The 19,784-nt window shown below is 46.3% G+C and overlaps 1 protein-coding gene across 4 annotated transcripts; it reads left to right on the forward strand.

Annotated features, from left to right (window-relative positions):
* Positions 1 to 509: 509 nt before the first annotated feature.
* On the forward strand, positions 510 to 13,009 carry LOC142902599 (sarcalumenin-like). 4 transcript variants are annotated; one of them, XM_076047813.1, is made up of 9 exons: positions 510 to 667; positions 4,593 to 5,644; positions 5,705 to 5,891; positions 7,704 to 7,796; positions 8,481 to 8,576; positions 8,893 to 9,009; positions 9,948 to 10,181; positions 10,690 to 11,039; positions 11,463 to 13,009. In XM_076047813.1, the coding sequence occupies exons 1-9, from the start codon at positions 607 to 609 to the stop codon at positions 11,949 to 11,951; spliced, it is 2,679 nt and encodes an 892-aa protein (XP_075903928.1). In that variant the 5' UTR covers positions 510 to 606; the 3' UTR covers positions 11,952 to 13,009. The 4 variants fall into 4 exon arrangements, with proteins under 4 accessions (XP_075903928.1, XP_075903929.1, XP_075903926.1 ...); XM_076047814.1 differs by having other exon boundaries at positions 5,735 to 5,891; XM_076047811.1 differs by having other exon boundaries at positions 511 to 667; positions 4,593 to 5,891.
* The last annotated feature ends 6,775 nt before the right edge of the window (positions 13,010 to 19,784 follow it).

Genomic DNA, 19,784 nt, shown 5'->3' on the forward strand with positions numbered 1-19,784 from the left:
GTGAGCGCCGGTCCTTTATTACACCTTTATAACACCTTTATTACAGCCATTTCCACGTCTTTACTTACCACTGCAGACTCCAGTTTAATGACAGTCATCTTTCATCTTTAATGGTTCAAAAAAGGATATTTGCAGCTCGTTGACGGCCCGTGTGTGTGTATCCTAGCTTATTTGTGACATCACATAGGGCTGAATTCCAATACCAAAGTGTCTTGGAAGTCACACTTTCCGAAAAATACAACTCAAAGCTGTAAATTCCTTTTTTTTTTTTTTTAATTTCTTGCGACAAACAGAGATGCACGTCATCGCATGGAAAACATTTTTTACACTATTTGGGGCCTTTTGAGTTGATTTTTAGATCAAAATTAAAACATTTCCCATCCATTCCACACAGCCAAGACCCGGAGCACAGTCGGCCATTTTCCCCTCCCTGCCTTCCTTTTCCCTGATCCGGACGGGCAGCTGCTCCGACACGCTGATGGCTGGTGTGGGTGCAGTTGCCAAGCGTCACGGCCGCCCAGCCACCGCCGCGACCTCTGACCTTCAGCCGCCGACGGCACATATATAAGGCCGGGGTGGACGAGGGGAAGGCCTCTGGCAGCCAAAATGAAGTCTGCCGTGCTGTCTGCCTGCTGCCTGCTCTCCCTGCTGACACTATGGGCCGCAGGTAAGACATTTTGTTTTTTCTTAGTACGGCAAGTTTTGTTGCTGCAAGTGGAATTTCTGGTGTTTGATTTATTTTTTTTGTCTCGACTGCAAATGAGCGCCGTTATTTGTGTTGCACTCCCGTGTTTTTGCCAAGTCGGGTCTTTACTCTCTGTGACTGAACTGACTCTCAGACTAACTGTGTGAGAGCGAGCACATGAGAAATATCTGTATGGTTTCGACTCACTTAAGAAGGAATAGTCGATTTCGTGACTCGAGAACAAAGGTGTCGAACTCTGGGCCAAATTTGGCCCGCAGTCTAATTATATTTGGCCTGGGAGGCAATACAAAATCACTGCTAGAACTGGCCTCCTTGTATTATACAGCACATGGAATGATGATACTACAAATCCCAGAATGCACTGCTGATTTTCTGGCAGACAACTTACTTTAACAGACTATAATTAACGTTTTCTTTATGCACTTTTTAGTTTGAAATTCAATTTTGCATGCGTGCACTATTAAGTTATTCATTGTACAGTGTTAAGATTTGTTTGTTCCATATTCAGTGTTGAAGCGAAACTTGTTTGGGTTCATAACTTTGTCCAATTTTGACATTTTGGTCCCACTGTGCACTTGAGTTTCTACACCGCTGCTGTAGAATGAACTGCTGCTCGGCTGTTGCTGGTTCCTTACTGCTCGGAGCAGCTTACCCTTGTCCGTCCTTGCTGCCTGTTGCTCTGCAGTCAGGTGTTAGGCGTCAGTCACGGGTCGAGCGGTCATCAGATACTCCTCCTCCTGCCTGAAAAACCACCGATGCAAACCTCTTTGACGCTCTCGGCAATCGACGAGCACATTTGTTTTCCGAGCGGAGGCTGACAGAAACCTTTAAAAAGCAGAGAGACGTTGGAGCCGGGTTGCGAGTTTCAACGTTAATGTCACGCACAACAACACTCTGTCCTCTTCCCGCCACTGCTTGGCTCCGTCCACCGAGCTGCTAATCCGTCAGCAGGGTCGGTGTTGGCCGTGTGGGGTGGAGGGTGGAGGTGTGTGGGGGGTGCCCCGGCTGAAACAGGCCATAGGAGCCGCCGGACGGATTGCTGGACTGTTAGATTATCAGCAGGGACTGATTTCACTGCAAGATCTCATAAATCGAAACCAGACTGAAAGTCTTAAAAACCTCATCACCAACATCCGTGTTGACAGACTCCAGTTCGGAGCAGTTCTCAGTCTTCAGTCGGGATCCCATTAAAAATAAATTCAGCGTGGACAACAAAACAGGAAGCGGTTGCTACTTTCAGATGCAAATTATCCATGTAGTGAGGTTGGAGAAGAGAAACAGGAAGTGACTTCTAGCCTCGCAAGATTAGCTTGGGGGCTAATCGTGCTAGGCTACTGAATGGCGTTTGTGTCAAAAGGAAGACAAAGACTGACACTGAAGGGTTGTTTGGAAAAAAAAAAAAAATGTTTTTACTTAACTTCTGAGTTTAGTTTTAACAACTTGACACATTTGCTGTGGGGCAGCGATGTGCAGCAGCGATGTGCAGCAGCAGCAGCTAGTCCTTTTGGTGGAAGTCCAGGGCTGAATCAGCTGTGAAAACGGAGGGATCCACTTTTTATGTGAAAGAAGTTTTGAAGCTCGCTTTTCCAAATAGTTTCCACACTTTTTGTTTTGTTTTGTTTTTTGCCAGATCGACATCTGAAATTAATCCATTGAGGGTTTCGCCTGGTCATCGTGAATGAGTGAATGAGTGAGCGAGCGAGCGAGTGTGTTCGTGCTTTCCAAAAGCCGCTGAGTCACGCAGAGCGGTTGCAGTGGCCGGGTGCAACGTTGCACCAGAGCTGCGCTTCATGACAACTGCAGGAATCATGTCCCCTTCTTTTCAACCTCTGACTCATTGTGGGACTATTTCTGTCCCAGAGACGCACCGCCGTCCGTCCAGCAGCTCGGGCACCTGTCTTGCTCCGTCCGGGCCAAGGTTCTAAGCTGCAGACTAGAAAAAGCCAAAGACAGAACCAGAGAACGGACCGAGACAAAACCACAGCAAAAAATTACACAACGCGGACAGCAAAGTAAATGTTCAGCCCAAATTGGTTCCGTTATGTAATGTCAGTCACGTCAGCCACCGCTGACGCACTTCAGAAACTTGGCCGCTGCTGCCGCTGCTGCCGCTGCTGCTGCTGCTGCTGCTGCTGCTGCGCGGGTGTTACGACACGACTGATGACGCAGGACAACTTTAACTTCCAGACCTCCAGCACGGCTAGAGCACAACGCAGTAAACCAGCCAACACGACCTCAAACAGATTGGCTGATGCAGTTTAACCCAGAAAATCCTCCATTCATATCGGAACTCCACTCTGTTAAACCTCAAGATGTCATTTCTCACTGTGACTATTCTGAGTTGTGCCTTTTTTTGCCGTCTATGTTTGTCGAGACTGACACACACAAAAAAAACAGTATTGGTAAAAACAGCAGCAGCAAAAAAAAAAAGGGGGGAAAAGCTCCAAAAATGCACTCCGCTAATTCTGAGCTGATTTTCATGACTTTTGTTCCACAACGGGAACATTTTAGTGATTTGTCCAGCTGATATAGCCATAGCTTGCTGTCTGTCAGAATGTCTGTCACCCTTTCTGACTCGTACACGCTAATTAGAACATTTTTTGTTCCATGTTGGCGCTCTGAAGCTTTAGCTTAATACTCCCTTTACAACACTTAGCAGTCTTTATCCTACACACACACACACACACACACACACACACACACACACACACACACACACACAGTGTAACATGAGCTGCAGACTTACATTTAGCCTAAGCAACCACCTCTGCTCAGTCCGTCTGAGGACCTTGTGTCCAGTTCTATTTACATAGAGGTCGTGGCCCTGAGCTCTATGAGCACCCCAGTTGTAGGCAGCGCCTTGTGATGTGCATTCTTGTGGTGTAACAGTCAGGGAGTCCCCTGTTTCAGCGGCAGCAACTGCCATACTGACTAAATTTCTGCAGAAATTAAATCCTAATTACATATTTTATTTTGCAGTTACTTTCGTTTCTGTCCAATGCAGTAACGTATAACTTGATTCTTAACTTAGATGAAAGAAACATCTAGATATTGATTGAAAAGCATCAGCCATTTGTCAAAAAACAGTTACTACGAGACAGCTCTACTCCTCAGCCAAGCCAACCCTTCCCCCTTCCCTTGCACCTTCTGCACGCCTGCTCCAGCGTCAGCGGTCCAAGTTGGAGGAAAAGTGACACTCAAATGTGGTGGAAGTGCTGAACACCTGATCCGCCGCCGTGACGAAGCAGCCGGTAGAGCGCTGACATTACAGACTGGGGGTGACGGGTCCGGCACATTGGCCCGGGTTTATTCTGAGGCGTGAGTTTTAAGCCCGGTGGATTGAGAAAATGTCAGAAAGCAGACGGCAAGGCCGAGTCAACGCTTGTGAGCGCCACCGACACAGTTCGTCCACAAGTGTCTCTTGGGCCAAGCTTGCCTTTGAACATATCACCACTCAGCTCTAATAAAATGAATGACAGTGACAAATACATATAGAGCTTTGAAATAAATGGCCTTTGTGATGTCACAAAGGGCCCTGATGCCTCTCCCAGGTGAGCCAGGTCTTGACCAACTTTTTTTTTTGCCTTTAATGTGGAGGGAACAACCAAGCTTCGGTGTTTTTTTTTGGTTTTTTTTAGCAGGAAGCTTCAAACAAAGGGCTAACTATGCTGTTTCTTGGAGAGTAATGAAATAGACGTATGAATAAAATTGGATATTTAAAGATTTTTCCGGCCCTGCGATGAACTGCCGACTTCGCCCTAAGACAGCTGGGATAGGCTCCAGCAGACCCCCGCGACCCTGACCTCGGGAAGAAGCGGGTATAGAAAATGAAGAATGAAGATTTTTCCAGGTGTCACTGTTAACTGTGCGCTCTTCCTCCCATCAGGTTCCTCCGTCCACGACGAGGAGCCTCTGGTGCGTCTGCAGCTCCAGCAGCCAGAGGGCGCCCTGTTTGCCTGCGGCTGCAGTGATGCCACAGAGGAACACGCCGCCCAGAGCTCCTCCAATGACACCCCGGCGCCGGAGAGGGCTGTATGTCAGCCCTGCACCAAGCCTGAACCTGCCTCAGAGCAGGAGGAGGAAGAGGAGGAGGAGGAGGAGGAGGTGACTGCTGGGGAGCTGGTGGGTGATGGAGGAGACGAGCTGGAGGAGGTCCAATCTCAGGAAGAGGAGGTGGTGACACCAGAGCAGCAGCAGCAGGAGGAGGAGGAGGAGGAGGAGGAGGAAGCTGAAGCAGCAGGGGAGGAAGCAGTGGAGAGTGAGGAAAAGGAACAGGAAGCGGAGGAAGAAGAGGAGGAAACATCCCAAGAGGAGGAAGAGGAGGGTGACCATCACGAGGAGGTTGTGGAGGAGGAAGAATCAACTGCTGAGGCATCACAAGAGGAAACAACAGAGGTGGTGGAGGAAACTGAAGCAGAACCAGCTGAGCTTCCTCAGAGCAGCTCCGAACCTGAGGAAACAGAACCACAAGAGGCCATCCAGGCAGAACCGGAACCAGAGGTGTCTGCAGAATCAATGACTGAAGATGTTTCAGAACCAGAACCTGAAGTAGAGGTGGCTGCAGAACCTGAAGCTGTTTCAGAACCAGAACCAGAACCAGAGGCGGCTGCAGAGCCTGAACCTGAAGCAGAAACAAATACAGAACCAGAAACTGAGTCAGAACCAGAGGTGGCTGTAGAACCAGAACCTGAAATTGTCTCAGAGCCAGAGAAAAATGTAGATCCAGAACCTGAACCGGAACCTGTGGAGCCTGAAGTTGTTTCAGAACCTGAAGTTGCTCCAGAGGTCACTGATGCAGTGGAACCAGAGCCTGTCCTGGATGAGATCCAAGCAGAACCTGCAGAGGGAGAGTCTGTAGAACAGAGACCAGTGGAGGAGGCTCCAGTGGAGGAGGCTCCAGTGGAGGAGGTTCCAGTGGAGGAGGTTCCAGTGGAGGAGGTTCCAGTGGAGGAAGTGCCAGTGGAAGAGGTGACTGTGGAGGAAGTCCCAGTGGAGAAGGCTCCAGTGGAGGAAGTGCCAGTGGAGAAGGCTCCAGTGGAGGAAGTGCCAGTGGAAGAGGTGACTGTGGAGGAGGTTCCAGTGGACGAAGTGACAGTGGAGGATGTTCCAGTGGAGGAGGCTCCAGTGGAGGAGGCTAGAGTGGAGGAGGCTCCAGTGGAGGCCTCAGCACACTCTCAGGCCAAAGGTACAGACACTCACATACGTCTTTACACACTTTCAAAAACTTTACAAATGAAAGTACAACAGTCAAAGCAGTGCAACTTATTTCTGCAACTGCAACTCAGTGAAGCAGTTAGTGAGTTGAGTCAGTGCTTCAGACCTGAAGGACACAGAAGATCCCGACATATGTTAAGTTACAGTTAATAAAGGTAACCAAATAATGCAGCTCCAGTAACAAACATCCAAACATCCAGAAAAGTTATCAGTATTTTTTTGGGGTGGAAAGCTGTAAACAGATGGCTAAACACACTGTTTTCTGTAAATCCACACAGTTTAGTGTCGCTTCTTGTGTTTGGTTGCTCCACTAATGCCTAAACATCAAAAAATAAATAATATAGATATAAATTTCCGTATAATATGGGGCCTTTATATTTCCCTCTTGCTTCCGTCTCCATCCATTTCATCTCTACGTCCTCTGACCGTCTTTGGTGCTGACATATCCAATCGTTCGATGTTTCTTTGTTCTGCTCTCCTGCATCGTGTCTTTCATTTTAATCATCTTAAGCCTCCACATCAGTTGAAAGGAAATGCATGAGACGCGTTTTCCTCCCGATTCCTCTCGGAATGACAGGGAGGGGGCGCCAGCGGGGCTCACAAAAGGATCTTCTTCTTTTTCGTCATTACATGGTTTTTAATGTATTAACTGCAGGGATCCGTTCAGCCAGGAGGGAATGATGGTGTTTCAACTCGCACGGCTTCCTGAGCGACAGCCAGCCAGCCAGCCAGGGTTTCTATTTCTGTTGCCTCTCCTCGTTCCAAACACACCGAATCCGACACTCAACCCACAGCTCAACAGGAATTACCGGCAAGAAAAAAAAAAAGAGTGCACGGAAATAAACAAACCAAAATAGCTGAAGGGGAAGAGAGGCAGACAGACAGAATGACAGACAGATGAACGGATGACAGGTTGATTTCAGAGAGTCGAAGGAAGCGATAAACTCAGCGTCTAGAGGACAAACAAAAACATTTGTGTTCAGTGCTGGTGTGACTTCTTTAAAAGGCCCAATATTGTGGAAAATAACCATCTCTGTCCTTCTGCCCTGATCATCGGCCCTTTGTGATGTCACAATGGGTTGATTTATCTGGAGGGGCACCAACACCTGTCCAGACATGTGTTTGGCTCCGCCCTGGATTTTTTTTTGTCCCCTTTTAGACATTTTGGAAGGTCGTAAGTGTCATTTTTTGTTTTTTGCAGTAGTCTGTAAACAGAGGGCTAAATATGCTATTATATGCGGTCTGAAATGAAAGTTTTTGGTAAATTCACCATGTGAGGCTGTTCCAGTGGACGTTTAAGGCCTTTAAGACATGATACAACTTCAACACATACATTTTACTTTGCCACAACAGAGGGAAGTGGTAGACACTTTTCCTTTAATAAGTAGCGGCAGCAGTGGCGGCGGCGGCGCCGGCCCATCGCACTGTTCTCGGGACAATAACATGTTTTTTTTCTGGTCGTTGTTGTTCCTGACAGCTTTGTCATTTTCAGGCCCTCTGAGATTTCACTGTCCAGAAACGCTGAAATTAACTACACACAAACCACACAAACTGCTGCGTGTTTGGTTGGTCAGGTTTATTTTTTTAATCACTGTGCAAAATGTAGCGAAAAAACAAAAAACGCTGCTGAGTGAAGCACAAAAATATCAACGTCTCAGATTTTTCTTTTAATTTATAATCTTCTTTTACTTTAGCGCGAAATGTCACTTTGCAAGACATCAAACACAGAACCCCCCTGTTAGTGACTTTGAACCAGCTGACTGACAGCTTCCCGTCTTCCAAGCAGGGAAGGAGGCGGGCCCTGTGGTGAGAGACCGCTCCCACCTCGAGGAGACGCTGCGATTGGCCAATGCTGAACCTTCGGCGCAGGTGTCAGGTGAGGAGCAAAGACTCGCTGAGCGACGTAGATGTTTAGTTTCCTGTGTGTACTTGCTCCCACACATGTTGCTGCTGGGGTATGGTGTGTGTGTGTGTGTGTGTTTGGAGGCGGGGTTGGGGGGTGGAACAGCATGGCTCAATATTTACAACGACTTTGTCAGGGGGGCAAAACCAAAACAGATGTGTTTGCATGTGAATGAAAGAGGAAGTTTGAGGCCGTTTGAGTTTCTTTTCCTTTCTGGCCGAAGCTGCCATTTGAAAATTGCTCCATGATGTCGACGACAACGTCCAGAGGCTGTTTAGTGGTGTGGCCGTGACCTGCTGCGTGCCTGCGTGCGTGTGCGTGCGTGTGTGTGTGTGCACTCCCATCTTGACGTAGTGATTAATCAGAGCTGAAGAGTAACTCTGTCCTCGCTGGGAAAGCGTGTGTGTTTGCCGATTGGTTGATTTGGGAGGTGCTCCTTCCTCCTCCTCCTCCTCCTCCTCCTCCTCCTCCTTCTACTTCTACTTCTCTTCTTTCTCTTCCTCCTTTTTCTTTCTCCTTCCCCTACTACTTCTTCCACCTCCTCCACCTCCTTGTCCTTCTCCTCCAACTCCTCCTTCACCCTCCCACCTCCTCCCCATCACCCCTGCTCTCCTTCCTCCTCCTCCGACATGCTAATCAGTCGCTGTCTGCCTGCAGCTGCCATGAAGAAGCTGCTGGACATCTACCACACGGCCATCAAGCCAGTGGAGCAGGCCTACAAGTACAACGAGCTCAGGCAGCATGAAGTCACAGGTCTGTCTGTCTGTCTGTCTGTCTGTCTGTCTGTCTGTCTGTCTGTCTGCCTGCAGAGGATTAAAGGCAGCGTTGTGCTGGCCTCAACTTTGTTCCATTGGAGGAAACTGTAATTTACACCTAGAGGAGAGGTTTCTGTCTGTGGGCTTCGATCTTTGAGCCATGTGACCCTGAGACCCCTTGTGGTGCAAGTGGGAAAGCACGGGCGTGAAGGGGGGGGAAACGCATGGTGACCTCTGTAAGCTGGTCATCAATGTGAAGCACTTTGTGAAGTGTGTGTGCGTGTGCGTGTGCGTGTGTGTGTGTGTGTGTGCAGAAGGCGAGGTCACCTCCAAGCCCATGATTTTGTTCCTGGGGCCCTGGAGCGTCGGCAAGTCCTCCATGATCAACTACCTGCTGGGTCTTCACGACACAGCGCAGGAACTCTACACGGGTAAACTGATGCGGCTCTGACCGTCTCTGTCTGTCTGTCTCTGACACACACACACACACACACACACACACACACACACACACACACACCACATGCAAAAATGATGTTGAATAAGAAACAACACCTAGAGATTTAAAGCAGCTCTAGATAACTTTTCAAACATAAAATTATGATTCCAAACTCGGTAAAGCGGTAGATAAACTTTCAATAGGATCAATGGTGCCGCCTCGGCAGCGAGAGGGGGGTTGTGCCAGCTGTAGCTGCACTGCGTAACTTTCAAGCACGACCTGACACGCCCGACGAACCACTTTACGGCAACGTCACACGTTTATTTAGAGACAGTCTTACATACTACTATTACAAATACATAAGATAGTGAAATGACGGAATGGAACCCAATAAGTAACCTCGATGAAAGACGAAGTAATAAAAGTGTTGAACGTTTGCTACGACGTTATTGTCGTAGCAAACTCGTAGCAAGCTCAAGTTACCTAGAGCTGCTTTGAGAGCTTCTTAGAATCAGGTCTTAGTACAAATTAGAGCTTTATTTGCTCTGCTTGGTCACACAGATCGCACAGGGTCACACAGATGTGTTAAGCAGATACTGCAGTTTTTCACTGCACTGAACATCACAATTAGCGATAAAATGACTGGCGGCTAAAAACGCACCATTGGTTTTGTTTCGAAGTCTTATATCTGTTAGTGGTTGTAGCAGGACTTTGTTTAGATGTGACTTGACCCTTGATTGTTTACTAATACACAGATTTTTAGCACTGTGTTATTTTATCTCCTCACAATTTTTCCATCTATCTCTATCGAATAATAATTTCTGGTCATTCTGATATTATTATGTGAGATTACATCAATTTCACGTGTATGATACCTTTGAATTCTACCATTCTCATGAGTTTATCCCGCTGACACAAACTGCCGAGCAGGCGCCGAGCCCACCACCTCCGAGTACACCGTCATCATGCACGGCGAGAAGTCCCGCACCGTGGAGGGCATCGTCATGGCGGCGGACAGCTCGCGCTCCTTCTCCCCGCTGGAGAAGTTCGGCCAGGGCTTCCTGGAGCGGCTGGTGGGCTACGAGATGCCCCACAAGCTGCTGGAGAGGGTGACGCTGGTCGACACGCCGGGCATCATCGAGAACCGCAAGCAGCAGGAGAGAGGTGCGAGAGAGAGAGAGTGTTGAAAAGTAAAAAAAGTAGCTGCTGGACACTGTAGGCTGAATGAGAGAGGTCCAGTGTCTAAAACTCTTAAGGAAGTCTGTCTAACAGCGTGTTTTTCGTATTTATGTCAGAACCGCTTCCTTAAAAAATGGCTGCACAAGATGGCAGCTAACTAGGAGCAAGACCCTTATTGCTCTATGTATATTCTTATATATGTGAGAACCTTCCTATGGTTAGGAAAACCAAATGACTTTCATTGTACTGCGAATATGCACTTTTATTAAGATATCTAAGATATTATTTTTAATATGTTTAGAACTATAAAGTAAGTTGCGTCTGAGAGAAAAGAGACTTTAAATTATTCATATATATATTTTTGGGATGTTTTTGAACCTTTATGACTTTTTGTTGGTCCATGGAGGAGCCTACAGCAAGTGACTAAAGTGACAAAGCATCTTGTGAGAAGCCAGGGTAGCATGTCCCTTCATGTCCTCCCCTCCCCTCGCAGGTTACCCCTACAACGAGGTGTGCCAGTGGTTCATCGACCGGGCCGACCTGATCTTCCTGGTCTTCGACCCCACCAAGCTGGACGTGGGCGGCGAGCTGGAGGTGCTCTTCAGGCAGATGAAGGGCCGCGAGTCGCAGATCCGCCTCATCCTCAACAAGGCCGACAGCCTCTCCACGCAGGACCTGATGAGGGTGTACGGCGCCCTCTTCTGGAGCATGGCACCGCTGGTCAACGTCACCGAGCCGCCCCGCGTCTACGTCAGCTCCTTCTGGCAGCAGGAGTACGCCCCCGACACCAGCCGCGAGCTCTTCATGAAGGAGGAGACATCGCTGCTGGAGGACCTCAACCAGGTGAGACCCCAAGAGGGCAAAGTTGGACCCCTGTTTGGAGCCTCGTCGCTAAAAATAAATAAATAAATAAATAAATAACTGGTGCTTTGCTGGACCTTCCTACATATTCCTGGAAGCAAACAATAATCTGGGTGAGGTGCCCTTGATGACATCACAAGGGGGCGGTTTTAACTGCGTTTCCATGCACACTTTCTGCATGAAAAGACAAAGTGCTCATTTCATGCAGGTCACACTATCATGCCATTTCATGCTGTCTATCTATCTATCTATCTATCTATCTATCTATCTATCTATCTTCAACTTCCTGTTTGTGGACCTTGAGATTATTCAGATGGTTGAGATTATCAAGGATGGTTGAGAGATTTTAAATTGGCTTAATTGTATGGTATCGCTAAAATTCCTCTGACGCTCTCCGCCCCGCAGGTGATCGAGAACCAGATGGAGAACAAGATCGCCTTCATCCGCCAGCACGGCATCCGTGTGCGCATCCACGCCCTGCTGGTGGACCGCTACCTGCAGACCTTCCACGACAGGATGGGCTGGTTCAGCGACCCGTACGAGGTCTTCCAGGACATCGTGAGCGACCCGGACAAGTACTACATCTTCAAGTCCATCCTGGCCAAGACCAACGTCAGCAAGTTCGACCTGCCCGACAAGGAGGCCTACCAGGACTTCTTTGGCGTCAACCCGGTCAGCGGCTTCAAGCAGCTCTCGCAGCACTGCAGCTGGAGCGGCGGCTGCCTGCTGGACAAGCTGGAGAGGGCCATCTCGTACGAGCTCCCGGCGCTCCTCAGTGCGGTCGGCAAGGCGCCCGAGCTGGCCGAGCCGGCGAAGGCTCAGGCGAACCCGGCTACCACCTGTGAGGGTCCTGGGTGCGAGGAGAAACCCAAGAACCGCTGGAGGAAGCAGTGAGACGGAGGAGGATCATCTCCAGGGACCGGCTGTGAGGTCGCCCGGTCCTGGAAAGAATGACTTCTTCAACATTGACACAAAAACAACACTCAAATTGATCGACTGACTGCCGGACAAACTCTCTACCACACAAAAACTGGAGGGGATTTGTTTTGTTTTGTTTTGTTGGATACAAATTTGTCATTGCTGTAACTCGTAATCTAAAGCAGATACCAGCAGGTCAGACAGAGAAAAAGAAACTGAGACTTCCGGAATGTCACTGGAACCTCCACTGAAAACCTCCTCTGATTAAAGGCCCGGTGTGTAGAGTTTTAGCGTTGCGTAATGGTGAGAGAGTGTATTGCAAGCAATGTTAATTCCTGTTTTAATGTCACGCTTGATCTTTCTCATACCGACTGTCATGCCAGTCAGGGTAAAATCTTGAAACCCTTCATCTTCATGTAAATATAAATGCTTTTTAATAATAATTATTAGCAAAAAAAATGAAGCCAAATATTATTTATTTTCAGAAATCCTGTCCAACTGAAAGTTAACAGATGTGTTTAAATGTGTCCCTTCAAAGTCTACGCACTGGGCCTTTAATCAGCTGATGGAAGTAGGCTGGCAGCCTGATCTCAGTGGGGAACCGTTGGATCAGTTCTAGTTCAGAAAGTGCAATAACTTAGATAAGCAGACTTGTTTAACATGAGTACTTTGTCCACAACTGGTTCTAGATTCTAGGCTTCTAGGTTCTACTTTTGATTTCAGGACTGTAATTTAATATGGGGAAACATTTTTGAAGCTTGGAGTGAGTTTAGTCCCTCTGTGTCAGTGATTTCAGGAATTTCTATCACTTACACACACGGCCGTCCCGGACAGAGTGAATTTGCTGCCCTGTTGTGTTTTTACAGCTTAGCATGCGCAGGTTGTTCTCACACTGACACACACGCGGCGGCCAGGACATTAAATAACGGCGAGGGTGCTTCCCCGAGTTTTTATTTTGCTGTAATTCAACCGCTGGTTTTGCCTTTACTGCTACTAACTGTCATGTTTCTCGTTATTAAAGAACTTTCATGGTGCATTTATTAAAACTAGGTGGCATTTCAACATTGTGTTCGCCCGCCTGGGACTGAAATGACGGAACACATAATCGCTGTGTTTTTTTCTCTGAACTCCATCTTTCCAAGCAAAACTCCTCTGGCCTGTAAAGGTCCCATATTATGATTTATTTTCAGGTCTTTAGTTTTAATTACACACTCCAGTGGAGCAGCCTCACATATCTATTGATTTAAAAAAAGAAAAGAAAAAAGAAATCCTCTCCACCCTCTGTTTGCAGCCTCATGCTAAAAACTGACACTTTCTTGGACCTTCCACAAGTCCAAGCACAAAAGAAGAGAAAAGAACAGCAAGGCTGCCCCTTTATGACATCACAAAGAGACAGAAACTTTTCACAGCTATGGTACACACATTGATAATATGAGGCTTTTCAAACTTTTCAGCCAGATTCTTGCAACTTTTACCTCCACAATGCTGCAAAGCACACGGGCATTTCCTTTAAAACGTAATCTTTTTTTTGTTCTTCTAGGTCTGTTTTTGAACTGTCCTTTTTTTGAGTGATTTCTTTGAGTAAAAACTAAGAGAAAAGGCCGAGCAGAGTCTGTCTTTTGAACTATTTCCACCTAGTCGTCACATTATTTGTTTAAAAAAAGAGAGTCCCCTCCAACAATTATCTTCTTTTTGTGAATAAACAAAGTGAGACTTGATTCGACTGCATTAGAATAATTATGACATGTATAGCAGTGTGATATCGCAAATAAATACAAACGAAAAGATAAACTCAAACATATGCCTATTGCGTTTGCTTACGGTACCTACAGTGACTTCAAATGGCCACCAGGTGGTGCTTCTGAGCAATAAAACATTCAGCACACAGAAGCTGCATTTCTACACATCATCTGCCAATCTTATTCTTTTGATAGAGGAAATCAATAACAGGATATTAAATCTAAACAATGTTCCACATTTCCCAGAAATGCCCATTTTCGAGCAAATTCAGCGCATATTTAGTCGCTGCTTCTTACATAACATGTTGCTGCGACAGTTTGTTCTCCTCGAAGTCTCTATAAACAAACCTCATTTCAATCAGACAACTCAAAGCAGTCGGTTCGTTTAGTTTTACCCAGAGGGGTGGGAGCGTGTAAAAGTGAAACCAGAATATTTGACAGCAGCGGTCAGGGCAAACTCACTCTGGCTTGGCAAACGTAAACATTCCCACAACAATCCGCCGCGCAGTCATGTTACAAACCAAACTGAAGCAGGGCGAAGACGCATCTGCAGGTACATTTTATTTGTTTGTTATCATTGACTTTGCAGCCACAATATGTGTTGAAGGAAAATGACCAATTCAAAATGCAGCTATTTACCAAAAGTGTCATTTTGCAGTACAAGCAGCAGTGTGTGAGAAAAAGGTAAAACAGTCGTTTATGGTAGCCTGTTATGCAATGAAATATTAGTTTAAATGGAAAATCAACAACGTGGCACATTGTTTTGTGTTCGTGAGGGTGTCTGTAACATGAAAAAATGGTTTCTTATGTAATTTGAAAACCTTGAAAATAAGTTTTCTTATGTTTAATTCAAATAATCACAAGCATCGACTTGAGGAGCATTAATTTGTGAAATAACATAGATATTCAGCCAGGCAACCAGTTTATGCTGAGATAAATGGATGAACTCAATAAAATGATGATAAAAAAAAGCAGTAATTCATTTTTTTCCCCCCTGTAAATACATTTCATATATTTATTATTTAAAAACCTCTACATCTTAAATTTCTGGAAAACATAGCATATTTAATCCTGTGTTTGCAGACTTGGCCTGAAACTCTGCTTTGCTGGATGGGGTGAAAGGGCCAAAAACACTGGTCTCAGAAAAGTGGGGCCAACACCAGGCTAAGGGTCCTGACTAACCTGGGAGACGTGTCGGTGCCTGAAGCGGAACATGAGGCCTTTAAAAATATCAACGTTTTTGCTGATTTTATTTGTTTGTTTGTTTTGGGGGTGGGGGCAGTGTGAGGCAGCAGCTGATGTCCAAATGCTAAACTGAACACAGTGACAACACAGCGACACCTAGAGGGACGGTGGAAAGTCCCAAAGTGCTGCTATAACTGGCTAGAATCCCCTCAGTTTCTGACGTATTTGCTCAAAACATAGAACAAACATAAATACACGCAAAGTCCCGGCAGGCCTGTAGAGACCCAGAGGTGGCTGCTGGGAGTGTTTAAGAAGTGAGCACAATTTCATGGACCTCCTCAGCTAACTCACAAACAAGGACAAGAATGCCAACCACATCGCCACACTGAGGGGCGGAAAAGCCAGAATATCTGCAAAATCATCAGAAATCATTGTCTGGGAACCAAGATCGCCTGAACCAAGTCTGGCATCAATTTATTGAAGTGATGTTGAAATATTTCTGATGGCTTCTTTTTTTTTATATATATAAAGTTCAACCAGCTGGTGGCGCTCAAGGAAAACTCAGTCACTGACCAGAAGTGTGGTTCATCTCTGTCAGAGGAAATTACATTTGACGACGCTATTCATGCTTTGGTATTCTAAAAGTAGCCCATGTTTCAACAAATGACTCCCACTCTCTTGGAGCTTAAACTGCTTAAAAAAAATAAATCATATTTTTGGAACTTTGTCCCCATTCTGATGCCTGTCTAAAATAATCTGTCCTGCAGTTGACCTGGGACTCCGAGCCAAGAGGTAAAAAAAAAAAAAATCTCCCTTAGTAGGGCCAATAAAAATACCACGTCAGCCACACCTGAATGACAAGGACACTCCCACGGCAGCGGGCACAGACACACCTGGCACACGTGGCTATTAAAAGCTACATGTGCAAATATGCTTTTGAACTTGTTTGTTATGCGTCTGTGTTTGTCGAGCTTTTCTTTCTTTTTTTAAGCTACGACACGACAGACTCATCAATGCAGCTTTATCAACAAGCAAGCCTCTCTTGGTTGTGTGCACACACACACACACACACACACACACACACACACACACACACACACACACACACACACACACATGCACACTGAGGCTTTACGGGCTTTATTGGATTCAAAGTTAAACATTATTGCATTCTGTGGGAGGATACGAAGGCACATGCATACCAAGCAGGCACTTTAACTTGTTCCAGCTTTAAGTGCAGTGTTTAAAGTCCATTCGCACTAATGAAGGCGATACAACCTTGGATATCTGCCAGCATTCTCTTGTGATTCATTTCTGCAGATGTTTTTTCTTTCTTTTTTTTCTTCCCCCTGCAAGATTTTGGTTATGCAATAAGTGACCACATAGCAGACCACCACCCCTTCTCTCTTCCTCATATTTTCTTGTGGGACTTCTTCAGCTTCAGCCCATATGTCTTAACGTTAGTTTACACCACTCTACTCTTTCACCTGGCCTGTATGTTTAGCAATGGAATGGCTAACCCCAACTTTTAAATTTAACTAATTTATTACTTATTCCCATATCAGCTGGAACGTTGGTGACATTTTCCAATCCACATCCCAAGTCTGCAGTTTCACAAAGGGAAGAACACAATTTATCTGTTGTTGAGCTTGAATGCTAGACTCCTTGACTACAACAGCCTTCCAATAGGAGGAGGAATTCTTTGTCACTGTGACACACAAGATCAGTCATGTTGATTAGAGAGCGTCACCAGAGCTCCCCTCTTCAAAGTGGAGAGAAGGAAATATATGCTTCAAGTGAACTATACCTTTATCGTTGCTTTCTTTAAAGAAGGCCTTTCATCTCTACTTTATTGTGAGACAAAGAAGGATATTTATAGTCTCTCAAGATATGTTTTATCAATAAGAAATATAAAAAAAAGTTTTATGACAGACAGGGTGAACCCCCTTCCCCCGAGAAAAACAGGGTATAAAAACAAGATCAAACAGTAAGACCAAGACGCAGAAAAATGTTCAATAATGCCGCGTAAATCAAATGTTGATCTTTAGAAAACTATTTTAAATTTTAATTATTCAATACAGCCAAACTGACAAGATTGTTTAAAGTCTTCATCTACAAGACATCCAGAAAAGACTGGTCCATGGATTCTGCATTTATTGTCGCGCTGTGTTAAAGTGACTTGTCTGAAAACAATTTGTCGCCAGTGTCACGGACAGGGAGACTACTAATGGCGAGTTTCCACATGTGACTAAAACGGAGCTCCACTTTTGTCGACTCCCACCCACTGCAATCGTCAAGTTTACATAGAGAAAATCCCACCATACCGGAAGTCAAAAACCTTCATTCAACGTAAGGGTGCTGCTCGGTTTTTATTTTGGTACTTGGAAGTGTACATTGAAATTCTTTAGTCTTAGAGGCGATTGTTTTTCCCCCTCTCACAAAAAAAAAAAGAAAAAAAGAAAAAAAGAAAAATCGAGTTAGGTGTCTCGCTAGGAACGCTAACATGCTACCGCAGGTAATTATCAGCCAGCAAACATTTACTAACATTGGTTAACGTTTGAAGTTGGTATGTATCAGAGCTGTTAGTTCAAGAAAGCCTCTACGTGGGTGTAAGAAAATTGAAGTAATTAACTATCAATTATTACAATCAAATAAGGGGATAACACCAGTATATACTTGAGGACAGGAAGTAGTAACATTGTGTGCTTGCGTTGCTAGCTACGTGAGATACCCTGAAACAACAATTTCTTGTCGAGGCTAAGTTGAACATCAGAGTTTTTAAAGTCATGTTTACTTGGCCGTGATATAGAAAGTGCACCGTGCTTTGACAAATTATATTCAATATGTTTTTAATTTGAAAAAACTAGCAATTTTAAGCTAATTGAGACACAGGAGCAACCTGTGTATTGGTATTGTTTTATTGTTGTTGTTCCCCCCCCCCTAGATTCTTGGTGGTCACCCTTCAAGGCAAGATCGGAAACGATGTTGCTGTAACACACCACCGCGCTTGACGGACTGGTTCCGCCGCCACAACAGCTGGGGCAGGATTTCCGACCCAGTCACACACACACACACACACACACACACACACACACACACACACACACACAGCGAAGATGGTGGCATCTGCGAGCGGGGAGATATCAAGTTCGCCCGGGTAGGACGGAGAACAGCGGAGCTCGAGTCGTCGGTGCTCTTTTTCCACCTCCCGCCGCTCCCCCCCTTCACACACACACACACACACACACACACACACACACACACACACACACACACACACACCAGCCGAGGGAGCAGCAGCTCCGGCGCGGGGGGGAAAGGGAGGCAACCAGCGTCGGACGGAAGAAGACGCACTACAACCAGCGAGAGCGGACAGTGTGTGTGCGTGTGTGCGTGTGTGTGTGTGTGTGTGTTTGTTGGACAAAACGCAGCGCATGCCAGTGAAGGGAAAGAAACCCAGAGCTGCAACAAGGACCAGGCCACTGGGTCTGACACGCTGACCAAGTGTCGTGCACTACTTACTTTACAAGGGCGGATTATTTTGACAAGTGCACCGAAAGAGACGTTCAAGGGACCTCTATCTTCAACAGTTTTTTGCTGTGCCTGGTGGGATTTTTTTTTTGGGGGGGGGGGTTTGTTTTGTTTTTGTTTTCGGCTGTACTTCTTTGGAGGGAATTGCGAGAGCAGCAGGAGGAGGAGGAGGAGGAGGAAATCCAGCCTCGGATCCAAAGTCACCAGAGTCTTCTAACTAGAGGACTTCTTGTCTCCCAAACGCAGGAAATACGGCCGTGGAGGAGGAGGAGAAGAAGAAAAAGTTTAGCAGCTTTTTGTGTGTGTGTGTGTGGAAACCAAGTGGGCGCCGTGACGGCGACGTTTTTGCACGCGTTTCAACCCGAACGATTTTTCTGCTCAACCAGCCCCAATACGTTACGTTTCACAAGAATCGCCTCTCTCTCTTTTTTCTTTTTTTTCTGGAGGAGGAAAGACGTTTCTAAACTGACACGCTGTCGGAGTTGTTTTTTCCCCCCTTCTTCTCCTCTTAATCACTATTTATAGACCAGCCTTTTCCGACCGTGGCTGTTTTCTCATACATGTCTATTTTGCCAACTGCGCGCAACAAGTTGCAGACACTCCCAGCTGAGAGCAGCCGACACTAGTTTGGGGGCCACTGGATGTGATTTTCTGCCCCCTTCTTCTTCTCCTTTTTGGATTTATACGCGTCTTTCGGTTCGACGCTCCCCCCACCCACCCCCCTCTTTGGGAAGGCAGAGGAGGTTGGGAAGGAGGGAGTGAGGGAGGGAGGGGGCGAGTCAAAACGGTGCAGATCCGGAGAGGGAGTTCAGGAAAGGACGGGGCTGGATCCGTGGGAATAGGCCCGCCTGCCTGTCAGGCCTCTTTCACTCCGCGATCTGGATCTCTAAAGTGGACGCGGTTTCCAAAATAGCTCCGCTCTGGATTTCTCCTCCTCCTCCTCCTCCTCCTCCTCCTCCTTCTTCTTCTTCTTCTTCAAGGAGCCGCTGGAGTTAAAAGATGGACGAGGAACATATGCGGGAAGTCCAGGCGTAACGCGGAACGTGCGCGGACTGTGGCAAGAAGAAGTGTTGTGGGGTGGGGGGTGTGGAGATACATTAGCCGCTTGTTTTTGTTTTGCTTTGTTTTTATGTGCGCGTCGCTGCTCGCTGGATACGTACAACACACACAGTGTGGGTCTGACACGCCGCAGTGTGCCTGTCTTTCTGTGTGTGTTTGTGCAGAGCAAGAAACAACAATTGCAGGCTGATCTTTTTTGCCTCTGGAATTTCAACCAGTCCTTTTTTTTCTTCCTTTAAAGGCTTTTTTCTTGGCGTAAGTAGGAGTGATTCTTTATTATTATTATTATTATTAT

The sequence above is a fragment of the Nelusetta ayraudi genome, unplaced genomic scaffold (assembly GCF_046127955.1).
Source record: "Nelusetta ayraudi isolate G7.1 ecotype Tasmania unplaced genomic scaffold, CSIRO-AGI_Nayr_v1 ptg000095l, whole genome shotgun sequence".
In the NCBI taxonomy this organism is placed as follows: Eukaryota; Metazoa; Chordata; class Actinopteri; order Tetraodontiformes; family Monacanthidae; genus Nelusetta; species Nelusetta ayraudi.

What these genes read in the sequence shown, in the direction of transcription:
- LOC142902599 (XM_076047811.1), top strand. Translation starts at nt 607, where the DNA reads ATGAAGTCTGCCGTGCTGTCTGCCTGCTGCCTGCTCTCCCTGCTGACA. An exon ending in CAGGCAGCATGAAGTCACAG is followed by an intron (nt 8,577 to 8,892) that starts GTCTGTCTGTCT and finishes GTGTGTGTGCAG; the next exon opens with AAGGCGAGGTCACCTCCAAG. An exon ending in CCGCAAGCAGCAGGAGAGAG is followed by an intron (nt 10,182 to 10,689) that starts GTGCGAGAGAGA and finishes CTCCCCTCGCAG; the next exon opens with GTTACCCCTACAACGAGGTG.